This window comes from Nycticebus coucang, chromosome 14, assembly GCF_027406575.1.
Source record: "Nycticebus coucang isolate mNycCou1 chromosome 14, mNycCou1.pri, whole genome shotgun sequence".
NCBI lineage: Eukaryota > Metazoa > Chordata > Mammalia > Primates > Lorisidae > Nycticebus > Nycticebus coucang.
In genome coordinates, this window is record NC_069793.1 from 17,416,532 (window position 1) to 17,438,635 (window position 22,104).

The 22,104-nt window shown below is 39.1% G+C and overlaps 3 protein-coding genes across 3 annotated transcripts in view; 2 read left to right on the forward strand and 1 right to left on the reverse strand.

Moving 5' to 3' along the window:
• Nucleotides 1–22,104, reverse strand: part of LOC128565814 (olfactory receptor 4A5-like) — a 134,044-nt gene that overhangs the window by 57,340 nt on the left and 54,600 nt on the right. The gene's annotated exons all lie outside the window — the stretch shown is intronic.
• On the forward strand, nt 1,778–2,760 carry LOC128565822 (olfactory receptor 4C5-like). The gene has a single exon (XM_053562550.1). It carries the CDS (start codon nt 1,822–1,824, stop codon nt 2,758–2,760), a length of 939 nt encoding a protein of 312 aa, XP_053418525.1. The 5' UTR covers nt 1,778–1,821.
• On the forward strand, nt 12,292–13,212 carry LOC128565818 (olfactory receptor 4C45-like). The gene has a single exon (XM_053562547.1). It carries the CDS (start codon nt 12,292–12,294, stop codon nt 13,210–13,212), a length of 921 nt encoding a protein of 306 aa, XP_053418522.1.

Consider the following 22,104-nt stretch of genomic DNA (forward strand, 5'->3'; position numbering starts at 1 on the left):
GCCTCATAGCTCACAGCAACCCCAAACTCTTGGGCTCAAGCAATCCTCTTGCCTCAGCCTCCCGAGTAGCTGGAACTACAGGTGCCTGCCACAAGCTGGGCTATTTTTAGAGGCAGGGTCTTGCTCTGGCTCAGGATGGTCTCCAATTCTTGAATTCAGGTAATCCACCTGCCTTGGCCTCCCAGAGTGCTAGGATTACAGGCATAAGCCACCTCATCTGGCCTTACTCGTACTTTTTAAACATCAAAAAGCTTTTGAGTTTCTTTATCAAGTCTAATATTTTTCTATTTCCTGATGTATTTCTGTATTCCACCTTTTTCTGAGTTTTTCACTTCTTGAGTACTTATTAATAATTTGTTTATTTTCTCTTAACATTACAACAATCAAATATTTCAAGGATAAGAATAATGATACATGAGATTTTTCCATTTTTGTTCTTTTTATCATAATTTGGAATGTGTGGTAAGCTATACATATAGTATTTACCTTTAAGGTACAAACTTTATTATATGTAATACCAATATTCTTCAATACCTCTGGTCCATTTATTATTCCCTTTATATGTGAAGAATTTAGGCACTCTTATACTGAGATAGACAAGATTTATACGCAACATCATGTGGCTAATGATCAGTGAAAATGGAATGTAAAAATAATCTATCTAATCCTAGAGAACACGCTCTGTCCCGTAAATTGTGGTGCTTTTGTTTCCTCATATGAAAAGTATCTGTTTCCAGAGATTTTTGTGATTGGTGGGATTATACCTACGGTGTCTCTTACAAGGGTACATGTGAAACTTAGTAAATGTAGAATATAAATGTCTTAACACAATAACTAAGAAAATGCTGGGAAGGCTATGTTAACCAGGGTGATGAAAATGTGTCAAACGGTCTATAAAACCAGTGTATGGTGCCCCGTGATCGCATTCATGTACACAGCTATGATTTAATAATAAAAAATGAAATAAAATAAATGTCATCAACGTAAAAAAAAGTATCTGTTTTCTAAACAGATCCAGATTATTTTTCATAGTCTTCCTTACACTGAGTTCTGATTTTCAAAATGCCTCTGAAATGTAAACATGACCGAAGATCTCCAGAGAGTAAATTCTGAAGTGACAAATAAACGTGGGGAATACGGCTGTATTGCCTCGTGCTGTGTTATCCTCTTCAGGGTATGCTTCCTCCAGGGGTGTCTGATGGCGTTCTTAGACAATTCTGTCCAGATGTAGCACAAACTCACTAATCTACCAGCCAGGAGGCATCTTACTGCAGCCCCATTCACTCTGTTCATTTGATTCTGAAATGTGACTACATAATCCTTAATTTCAAATTAAACTCGCCTGATGTTTTATAGTCAGCCTGAAACAAGTGTAACACCAATAACAAGCTGCACTGTAGCCTCGTCAGCACACGTGACCAGAGAGAAACACGGAGGCGGAGACGCTTGAATCCAAGCCCCTGCTGCTCTGTGTGGTTCTCTTTCCATTCCTGTTTCGTTATGAGAAAAAAAAATACTATGGTGGTGGCTGAGAAAGCTGACTATCATGTCAATATCAGGGGACCATGTTTGTATGTATGAATGAATACATGTCTGTGGGCTGTGTCTGTGCCCAAGGGAGAAAAGGGACAGGTGTCATCATGCACTAATACTATGACCCCAGCTGAAGTTTTATGTTTATCTGCTTGGGAATTCCATCGGTGGTACAGAAAATAATCCTAACTGAAGTTATTTTCTTGTTCAAGATGGATGTGCCATAATTGTAGTCCTTCCTTGTCCTATTCACAGGTAAATCAATGATCCAAACACCTCACTGGATTCATGGAGCAAGTGAATAATGTGACAGAATTCATCCTGCTCGGCCTGACGCAGAACCCAGATGTGCAGAAACTCCTGTTCGCCGTGTTCACACTCATCTACTTCCTCACCCTGGCGGGCAACCTGCTCATTGTGGTCACGATCACCACCAGCCCAGCCCTGGGTTCCCCCATGTATTTTTTTCTGTCTTTTTTGTCCTTCATAGATGGCTGCTGCTCTTCTACCATGGCCCCAAAAATGATCTTCGATTTACTTGCTGAAAAGAAAACTATCTCCTTCGGTGGGTGCATGACTCAGCTCTTTGCAGAACATTTCTTTGGGGGGGTGGAGATCATCCTGCTAGTGGTGATGGCCTATGACCGCTACGTGGCCATCTGCAAGCCTCTGCACTACATGGTCACAATGAACAGGCAGGTGTGTGGCCTCCTGGTGGCCACGGCCTGGATCGGGGGACTTCTCCACGCTGGGATTCAAATTCTCTTCATGGCCTGGTTGCCCTTCTGTGGGCCCAATGTCATTGACCATTTCATCTGTGACCTCTTTCCTCTTCTGAAACTCTCCTGCACTGATACACACTTCTTTGGACTCTTTGTTGCAGCCAACAGTGGGCTGATGTGTCTGCTTATTTTTTCTATTCTTATCGCCTCCTATGTCCTCATCCTTTGCTCCCTAAGGACTCACAGCACTGAAGGGCAGCGGAAGGCTTTCTCCACTTGTGCCTCCCATATTACTGTAGTCGTCCTATTCTTTGTACCCTGTATATTCGTGTACCTTCGGCCCATGATCATCTTCCCCATTGATAAAGCTGTGGCCGTGTTTTATACCATGGTAACACCCATGTTAAACCCCTTAATCTATACCCTCAGAAACACAGAAGTGAAAAATGCCATGAGGAAGTTGTGGTCCCGAAGAATAATCTTGGGTAACAATCTGTGTGAATAGAGAATATAAAAACAAAATCTGTTTACATTTGAACAACATGTGTTAACTAATGGAAAGAAATAATCCTGGTCTTGAAGTCAGAATATGTGAGGTTAAGTATATTTTGTTCCTCTTGTTTTCTTTTCTTTTTTTTTTTCTTTGAGACAGAGTCTTACTCTGTTGCCCTGGGTAGAGTGCTGTGTCATCATAGCTCACAGCAACCTCAAACTCTTGGGCTCAAGCAATCCTTTTGTCTCAGCCTCCCAAGTAGCTGGGACTGCAGCCACTCACTGCCCCAACCAGCTAGTTTTTCTATTTCTTTTTTTTTTAGTAGAAACTGGGGCTCAGGCTGGTCTCAAACTCCTAAACTCAAGCAATCTTGGCCTGCCAGAGTGCTAGGATTACAGGCATGAGCCACTGCACCCAGCCCCCACTTGTTTTCTGAATCTTCAGTAATTCCTCTTTTATTAAAAAAAATCAATATTTAATTAAATAACAACTATAGTATCTTCCAATTAGAAATTTCTTGGCTTTTGGGTAGTGCCTGTGGCTCAATGAGTAGGGTGCCAGCCCCATATACTGAGGGTAGTGGGTTCAAACCCAGCCCTGGCCGAAAGTACAACAACAACAACAACAACAAAAATAGCTGGCGTTGTGGTGGGCGCCTATAGTCCCAGCTACTCCAGAGGCTGAGGCAAGAGAATCACCTAACCCCAAGAGCTGGAGGTTGCCGTGAGCTGTGATGCCACAACACTCTACTGAGGACGACAAAATGAGACTCTGTCTCTAGGAAAAAAAAAACAAACAAAGAAAGAGAAAAAATGACATTTCTTGGATTTTAAAAATTATTGATCAAAGAGACACTATTAGACAACACAAACATATCCCAATTTATGAAAAATCCTTGAGTATATATATCTGATGGAACAATTCTCTGCAAAGTCTGGGGTAGAGATTACATAACTTGCAGATCACATAATTAAAATATTTAAATAAAAGTCCTGATAACTAAGTATTTTTTTCCTTTCTTTTTTTTTTTTTTTTTTTTTATTGTTGGGGATTCATTGAGGGTACAATAAGCCAGGTTACACTGATTGCAATTGTTAGGTAAAGTCCTTCTTGCAATCATGTCTTGCCCCCAGAAAGTGTGACACACACCAAGGCCCTACCCCCCTCCCTCCATCTCTCTTTCTGCTTTTCCTCCCCCCCATAACCTTAATTGTCATTAATTGTCCTCATATCAAAATAGAGTACATAGGATTCATGCTTCTCCATTCTTGTGATGCTTTACTAAGAATAATGTCTTCCACTTCCATCCAGGTTAATACGAAGGATGTGAAGTCTCCATTTTTTTTAATAGCTGAATAGTATTCCATGGTATACATATACCACAGGTTGTTAATCCATTCCTGGGTTGGTGGGCATTTAGGCTGTTTCCACATTTTGGCGATTGTAAATTGAGCTGCAAGAAACAGTCTAGTACAAGTATCCTTATGATAAAAGGATTTTTTTCCCTTCTGGGTAGATGCCCAGTAATGGGATTGCAGGATCAAATGGGAGGTCTAACTTGAGTGCTTTGAGGTTTCTCCATACTTCCTTCCAGAAAGGTTATACTAGTTTGCAGTCCCACCAGCAGTGTAAAAGTGTTCCCTTCTCTCCACATCCACGCCAGCACCTGCAGTTTTGAGATTTTGTGATGTGGGCCATTCTCACTGGGGTTAGATTATATCTCAGGGTTGTTTTGATTTGCATTTCTCTAATATATAGAGATGATGAACATTTTTTCATATGTTTGTTAGCCATTCGTCTGTCATCTTTAGAGAAGGTTCTATTCATGTCTCTTGCCCATTGATATATGGGATTTTTGGCTTTTTTCATGTGGATTAATTTGAGTTCTCTATAGATCCTAGTTATCAAGCTTTTGTCTGATTGAAAATATGCAAATATCCTTTCCCATTGTGTAGGTTATCTATTTGCTTTGGTTATTGTCTCCTTAGCTGTACAGAAGCTTTTCAGTTTAATGAAGTCCCATTTGTTTATTTTTGTTATTGTTGCAATTACCCTGACAGTCTTCTTCATGGAGTCTTTCCCCAGGCCAATATCTTCCAGTGTTTTTCCTATGCTTTCTTGGAGGATTTTTATTGTTTCATGCCTTAAATTTAAGTCCTTTATCCATCTCGAATCAATTTTTGTGAATGGGGAAAGGTGTGGGTCCAGTCTCAGTCTTTTACATGTAGATATCCAGTTCTCCCAACACCATTTATTGAATGGGGAGTCTTTCCCCCATGGTATGTTCTTGTTTGGTTTATCGAAAATTAGGTGGTTGTAAGATGTTAGTTTCATTGATAGCCAAGTATTTTATTGAAAAGATACAGATCCCAACTAATGAGATCAAGATGGATTTATTATTATGAGAGACAGAAATGAATGGGTTTGAGGAATGGGAGTCAGTAAGGCAGAATTCGGCCAAAAGTAATGTTGCTGCGTTCCACAACTCCAGAGGGCACCATTGACATTATAATCTTAACTCATCCCAGAACTAGTTATTTTCTCTGCCTAAAGCCAAAAAGAGACATAAAATTCTTCCTGGTACAGCCCCAAACAAGCTTGGACGTAATTTCTCAGGTAGAAGATATTTTGTGGAGCACTTTTTTTCTGTCAAAAACATCCTATACATCATTTCACTTCCAAAATGGTTTTTATGGGATGGATTTGTTGCCTTAGCTAATAGGAACAAAAGTAGCTGACACAAAAGACAGTTGATTCCGAGTAGTCAAGGCTGAAATTTTTCACATTCAAATTCAAATTCAAATTCGAGTAGAGAATTGCAACCCAATATAGACCAATGAGATGGGAGTAATTTGAGATGTAGACGGTGCAATTCTAAGAAAAAGAACTCAAATTAAAAAAGAAGATCTAGATCAGGGCCCAACAGGGATCTTGCAAATCTCAGTAACATCATTTCTGCCTTTATAAGGATTGAATGAACGTAAATGACTCTGCAGTCATGCCTATATCTTTTTTTAAATATACACAGGGTGGCCATAAAGTTTGTGTGCCATTTTAAAAGGCACACTATTTTAAATTGCCCACAAACTTTATAGCCACCCTGTATTACATACACATGTAATTTAATATTTAACAGTTTAATAAACAATTATTCCAAATGAGAGATCAGTTTTTCTCAGTTGTGATCAACCCATCTGCTGATCACTAAAATCTACATGCCACCACCATAATTTCCAGCCCACTTGTTTTGGCCGAAGTTTGCAGAAGTGACATGTGTCATATTTAGTCATAACTATTTAGGAGCCAGTGTGCTACTCCCCAGCTTTCTTTTTTCCCTGCCTAGAGGACACACATTGGGATTGAGAGGGCCACGCAAAGGAATCAATCTGGATTACTGCTTGGAAAACAGGGGCCCCGGAGGATTACCCAATACTCGGGGGATTTTGTCTGAACAAGAAATAAAATTATATGTGTTAAACCTGCAGTCCCCAGCCCCTACACCACAGACCAGTACCAGATTGCGGTCTATTAGGGACCAGACAGCACAGTAGGAAGTGAGTGACAGGTGAGCAAGCAAAACTTCATATGTATTTACAGCTGCTCCCCTGGCTCGCATGGTGGCCTGAGTTCCATCTCCTGACAGATCAGTGGTAGTTTTAGCTTCTCAGAGGAGCGTGAGCCTTACTATGAGTTGAGCATGCGAGGGACCTAGCTCAGGGCTCCCACTGATTCTGCATTATGGTGAATTGTATAATTATATATTACAATGTGATTAATAGAGATAAATTGCACAATAAGTGTGATGCACTTGAAACATCCCAAAACTATATCACTCACCCTCTATCTGTGGAAAATTGTCTTCCATGAAACCAGTCCCCTGTGCCAAAAAGGCTGGGGATCACTGTTAAACCCCTGAGAGTTCAAAATTCATTTGTTACCACAGAAAAATGCAGCTTATCCTAATAACCTTATCAAAGACAGAAGTATTAAGGAAAGACCACGTGAACATAACTCAGAAATTTTCTTGAGTCATGAGTAATGTAGAATGGGTAACTAGCAATCCTTATAAAATCAAGGCTCCATAGAACCTTTTTCTGCTTTGGTGTCGCACACTATACTAACTAACGTTTAAATCATCAGTTTATACACTATCTTCTTTTTCCTTTCACCTAATAGGCAAGGCAATGTTGAGGAAAATTATACAACTGTACATGAAGGGATGCCGACAAAAATTATGAACTCCAGTGGGAACCAGGTCTTCTGATTTGCTTCCTGAGCAAATTTCCTGGCTCTTATGACAGGTCCTTCCTCCTATGTGTTCTTCTCCAACTTGCCATCAATTCACTATAACCTATATTGTAAACATTTTCCTTGAATCTGAAAAGAAGATTATACTTTCTGCTTGTCAGGAAAATAGGAACTAACACAGAATCAATCTCTCAACCTTAAGCTTCTTCAATCATTATATCCAGTCTCTCACCAGACTATAGCAAGATAGTGGAATAAGATTTTCCAACTGCTGTCGCCCACAGAAACATCAATTTGAACAGTTACCCAATGGTTTACAAGAGCTAAGGAAACCAGGTGAGAGATTATAGCATCTGAGTGTAGCCCAGAACTAAGACAAGACAGTGAAGTGAGAGGAGGGACTCTGTTACACACCCCCAACCCCAGGCTGGAGGGTGTGGACGGAGAGCCTCTACATAGAGGAAGGGGAGGAAAGTGCACTCTGTACTTTGCCTTTGACTCCAACACCAAGCCTGCCCCAGTAAACCCCATGCTGGGAAATGCCCCCATGGCCCCAAGCTCCAGGAGTGCACAGCTGTTGTGGTCTCTGGCCCCACAACACTGCCAGGCAGACCCCAGCAGTGCCTGGCTTTAGTCCCACCCCAATCTGAAGCTGGCCCCTGCAGCCTTAGTCATAAGGCCAGCATCCACAGACCCAGACTCTCAGGCTTAGGCTTGGGGCTTACTCAGCACCAGACCTCTAGCCCCAGGTTCCATAAAGAAACTGCAAATCAACAGCTAAGGGCACCACAACTAAGGCAAACAGCCAACCTACAGAATGGGAGAAGACGTTTGCATGGTATGAATCTGACAAAAAAACTGATAACTAGGCTCGGCGCCTGTGGCTCAAGCGGCTAAGGCGCCAACCACATACACCTGAGCTGGCAAGTTCAAATCCAGCCCGGGCCCGCCAAACAACAATGATGGCTGCAACCAAAAAATAGCCAAGTGTTGTGGCAGGCACCTGTAGTCCAAGCTACTTGGGAGGCAGAGGCAAGAGAATAGCTTGAGCCCAGGAGCTGGAGGTTGCTGTGAGCCGTGATGCCACAGCACTCTACCCAGGGTGACAGTTTGAGGCTCTGTCTCAAAAAAAAAAAAAACCCAGATAACTAGAATCTATAGGAAACTTGAATTAATCAACAAGAAAATAACAAATAACGCCTTTTTTAAGTGGGCAAAAGACTTGAACAGAAACTTCTCTGAAGATGACAAACAAATGGCTAACAAACACATGAAAAAATGTTCATCATCCCTAATCATCAGACAAATGCAATCAAACCACTCTGAGATACTAACTCCAGTGAGATTATTCCACATTGCAAGGTCCTAAATCTGCAGATGCTGGCATGGATGTGGGTAGAAGGGAACACTTTTGCACTACTGGTGGAATTGCAAACTAAGACAACCTCTATGAAAAGAAGTACGAAGAATTCTCAAAGAACTAAAAATCAACTATCCATTTGATGCTGCAATCCCATTACTGTATCTACCCAGAAGAACAAAAATCATTTTACCACAAGGACATTTGCACCAGAATGTTTACTACAGTTCAATACACAATTGCCAAACTGTGGAAGCAACCCAAGTGCCCATCAACCCATGAATGGATTAACAAACTTTGGTATATATGTACCATGGAGTACTAGTCAGCCATAAGAAAAGATGGAGACTTCACATTTTCAGAGAGAAACAAATCCAAGTCTCTGAACTCTGGCCTTTGCCTGCATCAGACCATGCTCAACAATATCACAATTAGAAAAACAGTCCTACAATGAATGAAATTTTCCAAATAATATGACCTAAGTCTTAACCTAAACTATAGCCATAGACCCATCTTTAACCCACGTGCGCCTACATTTCTAAAACTAGCCACTAGTGACGGGAGTAAGCAAAAGACCTTGACTGTTGCTTTGGTAAAGATTCCAAAAGGGGCAATTACTAATTCTCTGGGTACTACAGAGGTCAATGCCTTGCCAAACCCTGCACTCTGTGAAAGTCTATTTAAACATTTCTCTAGAGCCCATGAAGAAAGAATTACAAGAAAGGGCCTGTGAGAAAGTGAAGCAGCAGAGCCATGCACCAGCAAGATGAAGATTTGTTTGAGAGACACTGTGTTGTGGGTTTCTAGGGAAACAGGATCAAAAGGAAGACTTGAATCAGGAGTAAAAGGCATCTCTCTCTACATTGTTAATCAACTCAATTCGGGCGGCACCCGTGGCTCAGTCGGTAAGGCGCCGGCCCCATATACCGAGGGTGGCAGGTTCAAACCCGGCCCCGGCCAAACTGCAACCAAAAAATAGCCGGGCGTTGTGGCAGGCGCCTGTAGTCCCAGCTACTTGGGAGACTGAGGCAAGAGAATCGCTTAAGCCCAGGAGTTGGAGGTTGCTGTGAGCTGTGTGATGCCACGGCACTCTACCGAGGGCCATAAAGTGAGACTCTGTCTCTACAAAAAAAAAAAAGAAACAAAAATTCAGCAAAAGTCTAATCAAGAGGACTGGATTCACTTATTCATGTCATAGTTGCATAGACTAACTTTTTAAGAGTTGACGAATTTTGCATTATTCCCATTGTTTTTAATTTGGATTGACTATAGTTGTAAGACATTCAAAAATACACACACATGCGCACACATATGCATATTATTGGCTTATACTTTCATAGGAAATCAAAAAAGTGAGCAGAAATGAAATCCTTAAAATATCAACACTGCCTGACTGAAATAGCTCATTTTCAAACTGACAATAGAAACCAAAATGAACTAAAATGTCCAAATTGGGAGAGTTGTCTAGTGAGGTAAGAATTCCAGTGTCCCACATGTCAGCTCAGAGTCTTTTGTGGTTGTGTTTCTTATGCCTGGAAAAGAAGAAAGTAACCACTGAAAGTGAAGAACCATCACCACGTAGACCCAGGTCAGTGAAAACGCAATCTTTTTTCCCAAATTTTAAGCAGATTAACTTAATTTATCCAATTTATTTTCGCTGAAGTAGTTTTTATAGTTATTTACCTTGAAATTTAGTATTTTGCTCTGAAAGCAAATCTGGACACCATGGCATAAAAATGTCATAGAAAACATTGTCTGTAATGTTGCCAGAACAAGTGTCATCAAGAACTAATGTGATGAAAATGTGTCAAACGATCTATGAACCAAGTGTATGGTGCCCCACGATCATACTAATGTACACAGCTATGGTTTAATAAAAAGAAAGAAAGAAAGAAAGAAAGAAAGAAAGAAAGAAAGAAAGAAAGAAAGAAAGAAAGAAAGAAAGAAAGAAAGAAAGAACTCCTGAAATCTCTTTTATTTTTTTTAATTTTTATTAAATCATAGCTGTGTACATTAATATGATCATCACGATTAATATTTATTTCTCATTAAATGCACTGATTCTGTAGTGGGTTGAAATTTCTTCCTTCTTGTCATAACTTGGTGCTACATTGATGTTAAGATTAGTGAGTTATATTAATTAAGAATAATTAACCATAATTGGTGGGACCACACCTACGGTGCATCTTACAAAGGTACATGTGAAACTTAATAAATGTAGGTTATAAATGTTTTAACACAATAACTAAGAAAAAGCCAGAAAGGCTATGTTAACCAGTGTGATGAGAATATTTCAAATTGTATATAAAACCAGCGCTTGGTACCCCGTGATTGCATTAATGTACACAGCTATGATCTAATAAAAAAAATAATAACAACCAGAAAAAAAAAAGAATAATTAACCACATACTCACCATCTACAGAGCCATGGATAGAGAGGAAATAACTCAGGGACTGAGCTTTCCTCAAAATCAAACATATTTTTCCTCACCTTTATTGAAGTTAAGAGGTCATGATGATGAATTGTGTCCAGGAATGTTTGAGGGAAAATATGTGGTTATATTTTTCAGTTGGAATTGGGGAAAGGAGAAAAAGAGGAGGAATATTTTATGCTCTTTTCTTAACAACATATACTCGCTCTTGAAAATTCACATTCAGATCATTCAACCATATATATTCTTTACATTCAATATTTCCAGTTAGCAATGAAAAATTTCAGTTACTTACCAGTTAGTAATAAAGTAATTGATTGGGGTTGGTGCCCGCAGCACAGTGGTTACGGTGCCAGCCACATACATCAAGGCTGGTGGGTTTGAACCTGGCCCAGGCCAGCTAAACAACAATGACAACTTCAACAAAAAAATAGCCAGGCGGGCACCTGTAGTCCCAGCTACTTGGGAGGCTGAAGCAAGAGAATCACTGAAGCCCAAGAGTTAGAGGTTGCTGGGAGCTGTGATGCCACGGCACTCTACCGAGGGTGGCAAAGTGAGACTGTCTCAAAAAAAAATAAAATAAAGTAAAGTAATTGAATTTATCCCAAAAGGGGAAAATTTTATTATCTCCGATGACCCTAACAATAGAAAACTCAAGGAAAGCATACTGACTCATTTAATTCCATTTGTAAAATGTGAGTGAGGAAATACATCTACTCCACAGCATAATTCTGTATGTGACCAGAGTTCAACTTACAAGGAAAATTTGTGAAATACTGCGAACTTATAGGGGAACTTTGCACCATTTACATATCCACGTTCAAAGAGGCATGAAAGAAGGGGTCATGTAGAGATAGACACAACATCCAAGGCTATGGAATGAATGATGTTCAGTGAGCTGTTATGGTTCTTTGGCATTCAGGAAGAAAAGTAGCTCCATCTGCAGCTGTGCCTCTATCTCTGTGTACATACGCACTCATATAGTAGAGAGGAATAATAGATGACAGAATACAGCTGGCTGAGATTTAGTAAGACGCATTAGTATGGGATACATAGTTGCCTTTAATAGACTATTGTGTTCATATGCCTGTAAATAACCATAACAGTAGATGAGCATAACTTCAACATAATTGTTATTGATGAAATCTGTCCCCAAACTAAAAAAAGCCATCTGTGAGACGGTTGGAGCCAGAAAGAAAGTTTAGAAGTCACCATAAATAAGCATGTGACATCTTGCTGTATTGTGGTATTTGTAAAGTATTGTCACTATTCCCTTAATACGAATTAAAGAAATTCTAACTTCTTTCTGTTCTTCTTTACAACTCTGTAAAATGCCAGAAGTGAGTGGAAGCGTAGCTCCGTCCATCCCAAAGGCTATGACTAAAAAAAAGTGATGAAATATTTTACTATCAAATTTTTTTAAATCACCATTCAGAAATACTGTGTTTTTGGTTTTTTTCAGATGAACCATCGCACACAACCCAAGCTAAATCAACGGAAAGGATGAACAATGTAACAGAATTCATCCTGCTGGGCCTGACTCACAATTATGAACTGCAGAAATTCTTGTTTGTAGTGTTTTTAATCACCTACTTGATCACATTGTTAGGCAACCTGGTCATCTCAGTCACTATCTTTATCAGCCCAGCCCTGGGCTCTCCCATGTACTTTTTTCTGTCCTATTTGTCCATTATAGAATGCTTTTACTCTTCTTCCGTAGCACCCAAAATGATCTTCGACTTGGTCTCTGAGAAGAGCACCATATCCTTCAATGGCTGCATGACTCAGCTCTTTGCTGAACATTTCTTCGGAGCAGCTGAGATCATCTTGTTAATTGCCATGGCCTATGACCGCTACGTAGCCATCTGTAAGCCCTTGTACTACACGACCATCATGAGGCGACCTGTGTGTGGATTCCTGGTGGGGATGGCGGGGATTTGGGGGTTTGTTCATGGAGGGATCCAGATTTTGTTCATGGTCCAGTTACCGTTCTGTGGCCCAAATGTCATTGACCACTTTATGTGTGATTTAATCCCTCTCCTGGAGCTGGCCTGCACAGACACTCACACTTTGGGCCCCCTGATTGCTGCCAACAGTGGGTCCCTGTGTTTGCTCACTTTTTCCATGCTGGTTGCTTCCTATGTCATCATCCTGCGCTCCCTGAGGACCCAGAGCTCTAAAGGCCGCCGCAAAGCCCTGTCTACTTGCCTCTCTCATATCACCGTTGTCATCTTGTTCTTCATACCTTGTTCATACCTTTACCTAAGGCCCATGACCTCCTTCCCCACTGACAAAGCAGTGACTGTGTTTTGCACCTTAGTGACACCTCTGTTGAACCCTTTAATCTACACCCTTAGAAATGAAGAAGTGAAAAATGTCATGAAGAAGCTCTGGAGGCAAATAATAAAATCTGATGATAAATAAATCTTGTGATTTGAGTATTTAGGCAAGAATACCTGGTGATATTTTATAAAGATTCATCCTCCTTTTGATTGATTAAACTTGGAACAGTATATTATCCTGTCTTCACTGATTTTCTTTTTTTTTTATTAAGTCATATATACATAGATCATGAATACATTTATGCCTTTGTGAGATTCAATGTGTTGATTATTTGTACAAATTGGAGTGCTTACAGCCTATAATGCAAGGGTACAAGTCAAATCTTCACTGATTTTCATGAGAAACACACCTAGTGGGCTGGGCTGACATACACATTCAGACACATAGGAAGTGCTAAGGGCCCATTATACTTGTAGGAGCCTTGAAATGCTTAATTTCTTTAAATATAAAAGTAAAAATAAATAGAATCTAAGTCTAATTTGCATTATATTATCTTTATGCCAATCAGACATAATTTTTAATATTTTTAGTAGGAAAGGTTCCAAGAAAGCAAAAGTACCATAGGGCTCCCAAAGGAATGTTGCTGTTCTGATTGTGTGTATGAAACAGATCATCAGCAATATTCTTCACACCTTTCATACCCAGCACTACAGCCAGAATAAAGTTTTATTTTAAAAGAGGAAAAACAACAATATATGAAAAGACTATAAAACAGTATGGAAAGAGTCTTCAGGAAGTACTTTCATCAAAATACACTTTTTTATCTCCTAAGTTTGAGAGGCTTATAAATATTCTCCTATAGCAATAGCAGAAAATATTTTGTATATCACAATCCCCCAAAAAGAGCACATGTTCATGAAAACTTACTTTTAAAACAAATCTCATCTCCACTATTCCCTCTGGCATACAATTATTTACAAAAAAAAAAAAAATTGAAAACAGAATTGGGTGGAGCAAAAGAACTGTAATTGATAAAGTCTGTAGAGTTAAGGCAGAAAATATCTGTACATCTCAAGAATGGAAGAAAAAGTATCCAATGTACTCAGCCCTACTATGAAACTAATTTAGGGCTTTCACATGAAAGCTATAACCCAGCTACAACCTAAGAATAGGGGGAAGGAGGAAAGGCAGGGGAGTGGGGAGGGGGGTAGAGGGAAGGGGATTGGTGAGAATACACTTGCGGTGCATCTTACAAGGGTATATGTGAAACTTAGTAAATGTGGAATGTAAATGCCTTAGCACAATAACTAAGAAATTGCCAGGGAGGCTATGTTAACCAGTGTGATGAAAATGTGTGAACCGGTCTATGAAACTAGTGTATGATGCCCCATGATTATATCAATGTACACAGCTATAATTTAATAAAAAATAAAAATATTATAAAAAAACAAACAAAGTCTGGTTTGAGATATCAACAAAGGAAAAGGAGACTCTAAAAACAAAACAACTGTTATAGGAAATTACCAGCGATGTAAAAAATAGTTTGTGTTATGAAACAAGACAATTATCAAAAACATGGATCATAGAAAAGAATCCATACCATGAATATAATGAAACACTAAAGATTCAGAACTAGTCAGACACTTTGAAGTTAGGGATTAAGAGCTTTGGATCAAACAGACCTGATTTCTCATCTTGTCTCCAACACTAATGAGCCTTATAAATGTAAGCAAGTTACTCCTCCTCTCTGCCGCTTTCTTCAACAGTAAAAGGAAAGTAATATTATATGCTTATTTAAATTGTTAAAGTTAAGTTAAAAGAGTCAGCTGAAAAATAGTGAAAATTGCCCAAACTGTGAACACCCTTCAGGGATGTCAGCAGACTCTAAACTGTGCTGGGGACTACAGTTCCTGACAGAGGAGTTCAGAACATTGCTATTATTGTTCAATAGTCACAGTCACAGCAGCGTAGATGTCTGTCTCAGCCTCACGCACTTCGAAATAGGTCATAAATGCTAACATTAACCCATATGGACAGCACAAACCTGTCCTAGAGCCAGTGACCAGCTCTTGGACATTAATCCTATTCTGGAATAAAAATACCTTTAAGAATCTCTGCAGTTACAAATGAGGGGGCTGGTGGGAGCCACTCTGAAATGTCTGAGCACAACCAAGTTTAAAGTCTCTCACAAATGAAGGGTCCCATCCCATTCCTGTCCTCGGGAAGGAAGAAGAGAAAGGAGAGATCAGAGCCAGGGACCAAAAGTTCTTCCTTTGCACTGGCTTGTGCTTTCTGTGGGAGAGCTCAGAAACACCCTGGGAAGACGCTTGTAACCCACGGATTCCAATGTCACCTGATGCTGGACGTTTCCTTTGTTCTTGGACTCTACATCAGGGTAGATCTCACATACAACATCTTTTCTAAAAAAAAGTGGGAGAATTGCCATGTTTTCCTATGAGTGTCCAAAAAATGTGTCAAATGGTTTATGAAGCGAGTGTATGATGCCCCATGATCATATCAATGTATACAGTTATGATTTAATAAAAAAAAAAAAAGAAATGCATGTATAACACATATACACCGGGAGAGGGCGAATTGAAAGAACTTAAGCAAAAAATATTAAAATACCATAATGATATATTAAAAAAAAAAGACATACAAGCAACAGTATGTTTTTAAAAAATCAACTTTACCCTTAAAAAAATTATTTGTAGTTCCTAAGAAAAACAATGAGAAACAGGATCTTATAAAAATAAGAATGATGTTAGTGATGACGGTGATGATGGCTAAGGTATATAGAGTATTTTCTGTGAATAAAATCCTGACCTAAGCACTCAAATTATATTCACATAATACGTTTTATATGTCTTGGAGGAAGTGAATTTCTTTTCTTTTAATGTTTTATTCTGTTTAAATTAACAAATAAAATTGTAGGCCAGGCACGGTGACTCACGATTGTAATCCCAACACTCTGGGAGGTCAAGGCAGGTGGATTGCTTGAGCTCAGGAGTTGGAGACACAGCTGAGAAAGAGCAAGACCCCATCTCTACTAAAACAGAAAAACTGGCTGGGTGTAGTGGCACATGTCTGTAGTCCCGAGTCCTACTCAGGAGGCTGAGGCAAGGGGATTGCTCAAGTCCAAGAGTTTGAGGTTGCTATGAGCTGTGATGATGGCATAACACTCTACCCAGGGTGACAGAGTGAGACCCAATCTAAAAAAAGGAAAAAAAAGAAATTATGGTAAGGCCAAACTTGGTGGCACATCTCTGTAATCCTAGCACTCTGGGAGGCCGAGGCGGGTGGATTGCTTGAGCCAGGAGTTGGAGACCAGCCTGAGCAAAAGCAAGACCCCTATCTCTAGTAAAAACAGAAAAACTAACCAGACGTAGTGGTACACACCTGTAGTCTCAGCTATTCCAGAGGCTGAGGAAAGAGAATTGCTCAAGCCCAAGAGTTTGAGGTTGCTGTGAGCTATGACTCCATGGCACTACCCAGGGCAACAGAGTAAGACCCTGTCTCAAAAAAGAAAAAAAATTGTGTGTATCTATTATATACAACATGATGTTTTATGTTATGTATACATTGCAAAATGGCTAAATTAAGCTTATTAATATATGCATTACCTCGCATGGTTATCCTTTTTATGGTGAAAATACTTAAAATCTTCTCTTTAAGCATTTTTTAATCTGATATATCATTAACTATTATCACCATGTACAACAGATCTCTTGAACTTATTTCTTGTATCTAACTCAATTTTGTATCCTTTGACCAACATCTTGGAGGCAGCAAATTTCTGACTTCACTATTTCTGTCTTTAATTTATTTAAGCCCCAAACTGTAGAATTTACCTCTGTCTAAAACATTGTGCTATTTGAACTTAGTGGTGACCCTATTCACAGGACAGTGTGAGCATCAATCAAACAATGACAGTATTTATAATTGTGATATCTTTTTGTAATGTATTTGAGTGTTACTGTGTATGAGGTGCTTTATATTCTCTTTGGTATTTAATTCTAACTACAGCCTTATAAGCCCAATAATATTGATCTTCCCATTTCATAAATTAGGAAATCAAGGGATAGAGAGGTTAATTGTATTGTTCAAGAAAAAGATTCCCTATTTAACAAATGGTCCTGGGTGAACTGGCTGGTAACCTGTAGAAGACTGAAACTGGACCCACACCTTTCACCATTAACTAAGATAGACTCTCACTGGATCAAAGATTTAAACTTAAGACATGAAACTATAAAAATACTAGAGGAGAGTGCAGAGAAAACCCTTGAAGAAATCAGTCTGGGTGAGTATTTTATGAGGAGGACCCCCCGGGCAATTGAAGCAGCTTCAAAAATACACTACTGGGACTTAAACTAAAAAGCTTCTGCACAGCCAAGAACACAGTAAGTAAAGCAAGCAAACAGCCCTCAGAATGGGAGAAGATATTTGCAGGTTATGTCTCCGACAAAGGTTTAATAACCAGAATCCACAGAGAACTCAAACGCATTAGCAAGAATAGAACAAGGGATCACATCTCAGGCTGGGCAAGGGATTTGAAGAGAAACTTCTCTGAAGAAGACAGGCGCGCGGCCTTCAGACATATGAAAAAATGCTCATCATCTTTAATCATCAGAGAAATGCAAATCAAAACTACTTTGAGATACCATCTAACTCCAGTGAGACTAGCCTATAACACAAAATCCCAAGACCAGAGATGTTGGTGTGGATGTGGAGAAAAGGGAACACTTTTGCACTGCTGGTGGGAATGCAAATTAATACATTCCTTTTGGAAAGAGATATGGAGAACACTTAGAGATCTAAAAATAGATCTGCCATTCAATCCTGTAATCCCTCTACTGGGCATGTACCCAAAAGACCAAAAATCACATCTTAACAAAGATATTTGTACCAGAATGTTTATTGCAGCCCAATTCATAATTGCTAAGTCATGGAAGAAGCCCAAGTGCCCATCAATCCACGAATGGATTAATAAATTGTAGTACATGTACACCATGGAATATTATGCAGCCTTAAAGAAAGATGGAGACTTTACCTCTTTCATGTTTACATGGATGGAGCTGGAACATATTCTTCTTAGTAAAGTATCTCAAGAATGGAAGAAAAAGTACCGAATGTACTCAGCCCTACTATGAGACTAATTTAGGGTTTTCACATGAAAGCTATAACCCAGTTACAACCTAAGAATACGGGGAAGGGAGAAAGGGAGGGGAGGGAGGGGGAGGTGGGTAGAGGGAAGGGGATTGGTGGGATTACACCAGCGGTGCATCTTACAATGGTATACGTGAAACTTGGTAAACAGTCTGTGAAGCTAGTGAATGATGCCCCATGATTATATCAATGTACACAGCTATGATTTAATAAAAAAAAAAAAAAAAAAAGAAATGCTAAAAAAATAAAACAAAATAGGGCGGCGCTTGTGGCTCAGTGAGTAGGGTGCCGGTCCCATACGCCGGAGGTGGCGGGTTCAAACCCAGCCCCGGCCAAAAACCACAAAAAAAAAAAAAAAAAACAATAAAACAAAATAAAGAGCTAAAAATTAGATTAGACAGAATGTTAAGTCTGAACCTGTTCAGCCAAAACCCATTGTACTTTGCCAAATCCTATTCTACTTCTATTTGATATAAATAAACATATTAAAGTCTTACATTTGTCTTACATTTCTTGCATTTTCTTTGGAATTATGTTCTTGAAATTCTTTGGCCCTTGTTTTGTTAATAAATTTTATTGTGTAGATCATTTTTTAACTTTTACAGATGGGCTTGTTTGCACAGACAGGCCAGGCTAAAAATGCTGTGTCAGCAAACACAAGCTAGTGACTTGTTGGTAGTTTTGATTCCATGTAACAGAAAATTTCTTTGACATTAATTATTTCTTTTCCATTTGTGCAATTTGTACACAGGAGGAGCAGCCTGTGGCTCATATAGTAGTACTTTACTCTGATAAACAAGAACAAATGAAAAAAATAGCAAATAGTTTTGATACGAATATATTCATCTTGCTGTTGTTCATTCACAAAAAAACACATAAATAAAACCTTTACTGGAAGGAAAGTGGTTCAAAAGAGGTTAAAAAAACTAATTTTTTTAAACGGCTTTTTAGTGGCCACAGAATAATGAGTTTCAGAATAAATATCTCAAACACAAGCCGTCTTTTTTACTCCACCAGTGTATTACTTCTAGGCTTTATTCTTCTCTCGCTTTTTCTCACTTGCAGGCAAGGGAACCAGCATCCATCAGGCTCCTCCCAGTTGTCAGGCTCTGTGCATTTTACACACCGTCTCCTTTTACAGGAGCATCACCTAAGGGATGAAATGCCCGTATTTTTGGACATGCAAGGTAAGCATCACATAGGTTTATTTTCCTAAGCGCCTTGTAAACTGAACAAAGAAATAATGTAGCCCCAGAGTGTAGTTGCCACCTTTTAGTTTGGCAGATATCTAACTAAGTTTATAGATGAAGTTGAAGTTATAACAAAGAGCAATAACTAAGAAGTGAAGTGGTCCAGAGGTGAGATGATGGGAGGGGCTCGTGGGGAGCAGAGGCAAGGCTGGCCTTGGGTGGGAGGGAGACTCAAAACGTCTTAACACGGTAACTAAGAAAATGTGGTGAAGGCTATGTTAACCAGTTTGATGAAAGTATTTCAAATTGTATTAAAATCAGCACATTGTACCCCATGATTGCATTAATGTACACAGCTATGATTTAACAAAAAAAAAAAAAAAAACTGACCAGAGCAGATTGGAAAGAAAATCAAACAGAAAAAAAAATAAATAAATAAGAGCAGTATTGTCAGCAAGGGGGCATGGACTTCCTGGCACAGGGAGAGGACCATCCCCATGACATTTTTGTTTTGACTCCATCTAAAAAAAAACACATTGACTGACTTTTAAATTTAAAAAATACATAAAATACAAACAAAAGGAAAACATACCATTTTTACCACCCAATAAGCACCTATTGTTAAGTTTACTATATCTGGTTTTGTGAGCTTTTTTCATTTTTAATTACATAAAGTCATGTACAAATATACCATACTTATTAAATTAGGATATAGGATGGGCGTGGTGGCTCACACCTCTACTGCCAGACTGTAGAATGCCACAGTGAGAAGATTGTTTGAGACAAGCTTGGGCAACCTAGTGAGACCTTCTCTCTGCAAAAAATAGAAACATTAGCCAGCCTGTCTGCAGTCCCAGCTGTTTGGGAGGTTGAAACCGGAGGATGGCTTAGGCCCAGGAGTTTGAGGTTGCAGTGAACCGTGATGACACAAAAAAATAAATAAATAAGCGAATAAATAAATGAGGATATAAAAAATAAAAGTGAAAGACTCCTCTGCTCTTTTACTTCTCATGACAAAAAAATAACATTATTATGAATCTGGTGGTATTCTTCCCATCCTTTTTGAAAAATAGCATCTGCCCTCACATACACAAATACACACACGCACGCACACACATACCCAGAGAGCAAATATTGGTTTTAGCAGTTTCTACTAATGTTTTCATACTAGATGCATCATTCTTCAACTTACTTTTTCACTCAGCGTTATGTTTTCCAGACCAAGCTCTCTTGCTAGATATCAGGTCACTTTTTTTTTTCAGTTTTTGGTCAGGGCCAGGTTTGAACCTGCCACCTCTGTTATATGGGCCCGGCGCCCTATTCCTTGAGCCACAGGCACTACCCTCAGGTCACTTCTTTTAACTGCTGTGCAGTAGTCCGTCATATATGCCATAGTTGTTTCAGCATTTCCCCATTTGATTGTGTTTCATCACAAACAACCCTACAGTGAAGGCTTCTCTAAATACATGCCTTTAAATGAACCAAATTATTGTTTTTATTTTTAATAAACACCAACTAGCCTTCCTTAGTGACTACCACCAGCACTGTGTGAGAGACCCCCCATGTCTCATCCTGACAACACTTGACATTGTGGAGCATTTTAGTCTTTGCCAAGCTAATATGTACAATGGAACCCCATAGTTACTATACTTCGCATTTCCTGACAACTACTGAAGTTGCACATCTTTTAAAATGCTCATATAAATGTTAAATTTCTTTCTTTTTCTGTTTTTCCATTTTGCAATTTGTTTTTGTTTTTTTTTCTTTTTTATTGCTTGGAATTCACTGAGGATACAAAGAATTAGGTTACACTGATTGTATTTGTTGGTAAAGTCCCTCTTATAATTGTGTCCCACGCCCAACAAGTGTGCCATACACGTGACCTCCCATCCCCCTTCCTTCTCCCCTCTCCCCACTCCCTCATTCCCCTAACCCCACCTTGCATTAAATCATCTACTGCCTTCATATTAGAATTGAGTACATTGGATTCTTGCTTCTCCATTCTTGTGATGTTATTAAGAAGAATGTGTTCCACCTTTACCCAGGTTAATACAAAAGATGCAAAGTCTCCATCTTTTTTAATGGCTGAATAGTGTTCCATGGTACACATATACCACAGCTTGTTAATCCATTCCTGGATTGGTGGGCATTTAGGCTGTTTCCACATTTTGTAGATTGTAAATTAAGCTGCAACAAACAGTCTAGTGCAAATGTCCTTATGATAAAAGGATTTTTTTTCTTCTGGGTAGATGTCTAGTAATGGGATTGCAGGATCGAATGGGAGGTCTAATTTGCGTTCTTTGAGGATTCTCTAATTTCTTGTTTATACATTTGCCTGTTTACGTATTAGTTGTCTAACTTTTTCTCCTCATTTATAGGAATGCTTTCTATACTCTGATTCGTTGGCTGTTATCTATGTTGCAAACATCCTCCCCTCTCCCAGGCACGGACTATTCTTTTACCTCTACTCATGGTGTCTTCTTACCATTCAAAAGCAATGTATTAAGTACATGGTCACTTTTGTTGATCCATTTTTTTATATCTTGTTTCAGAAAGCTTTCTCTAGCCTAGGTCATGAATATGTTCTCAAATATTATCTCCTAATATGTATTTTTTTTTGAGACAGAGTCTCACTATGTCACTCTCAATAGAGTGCGGTGACATCACAGCTTACAGC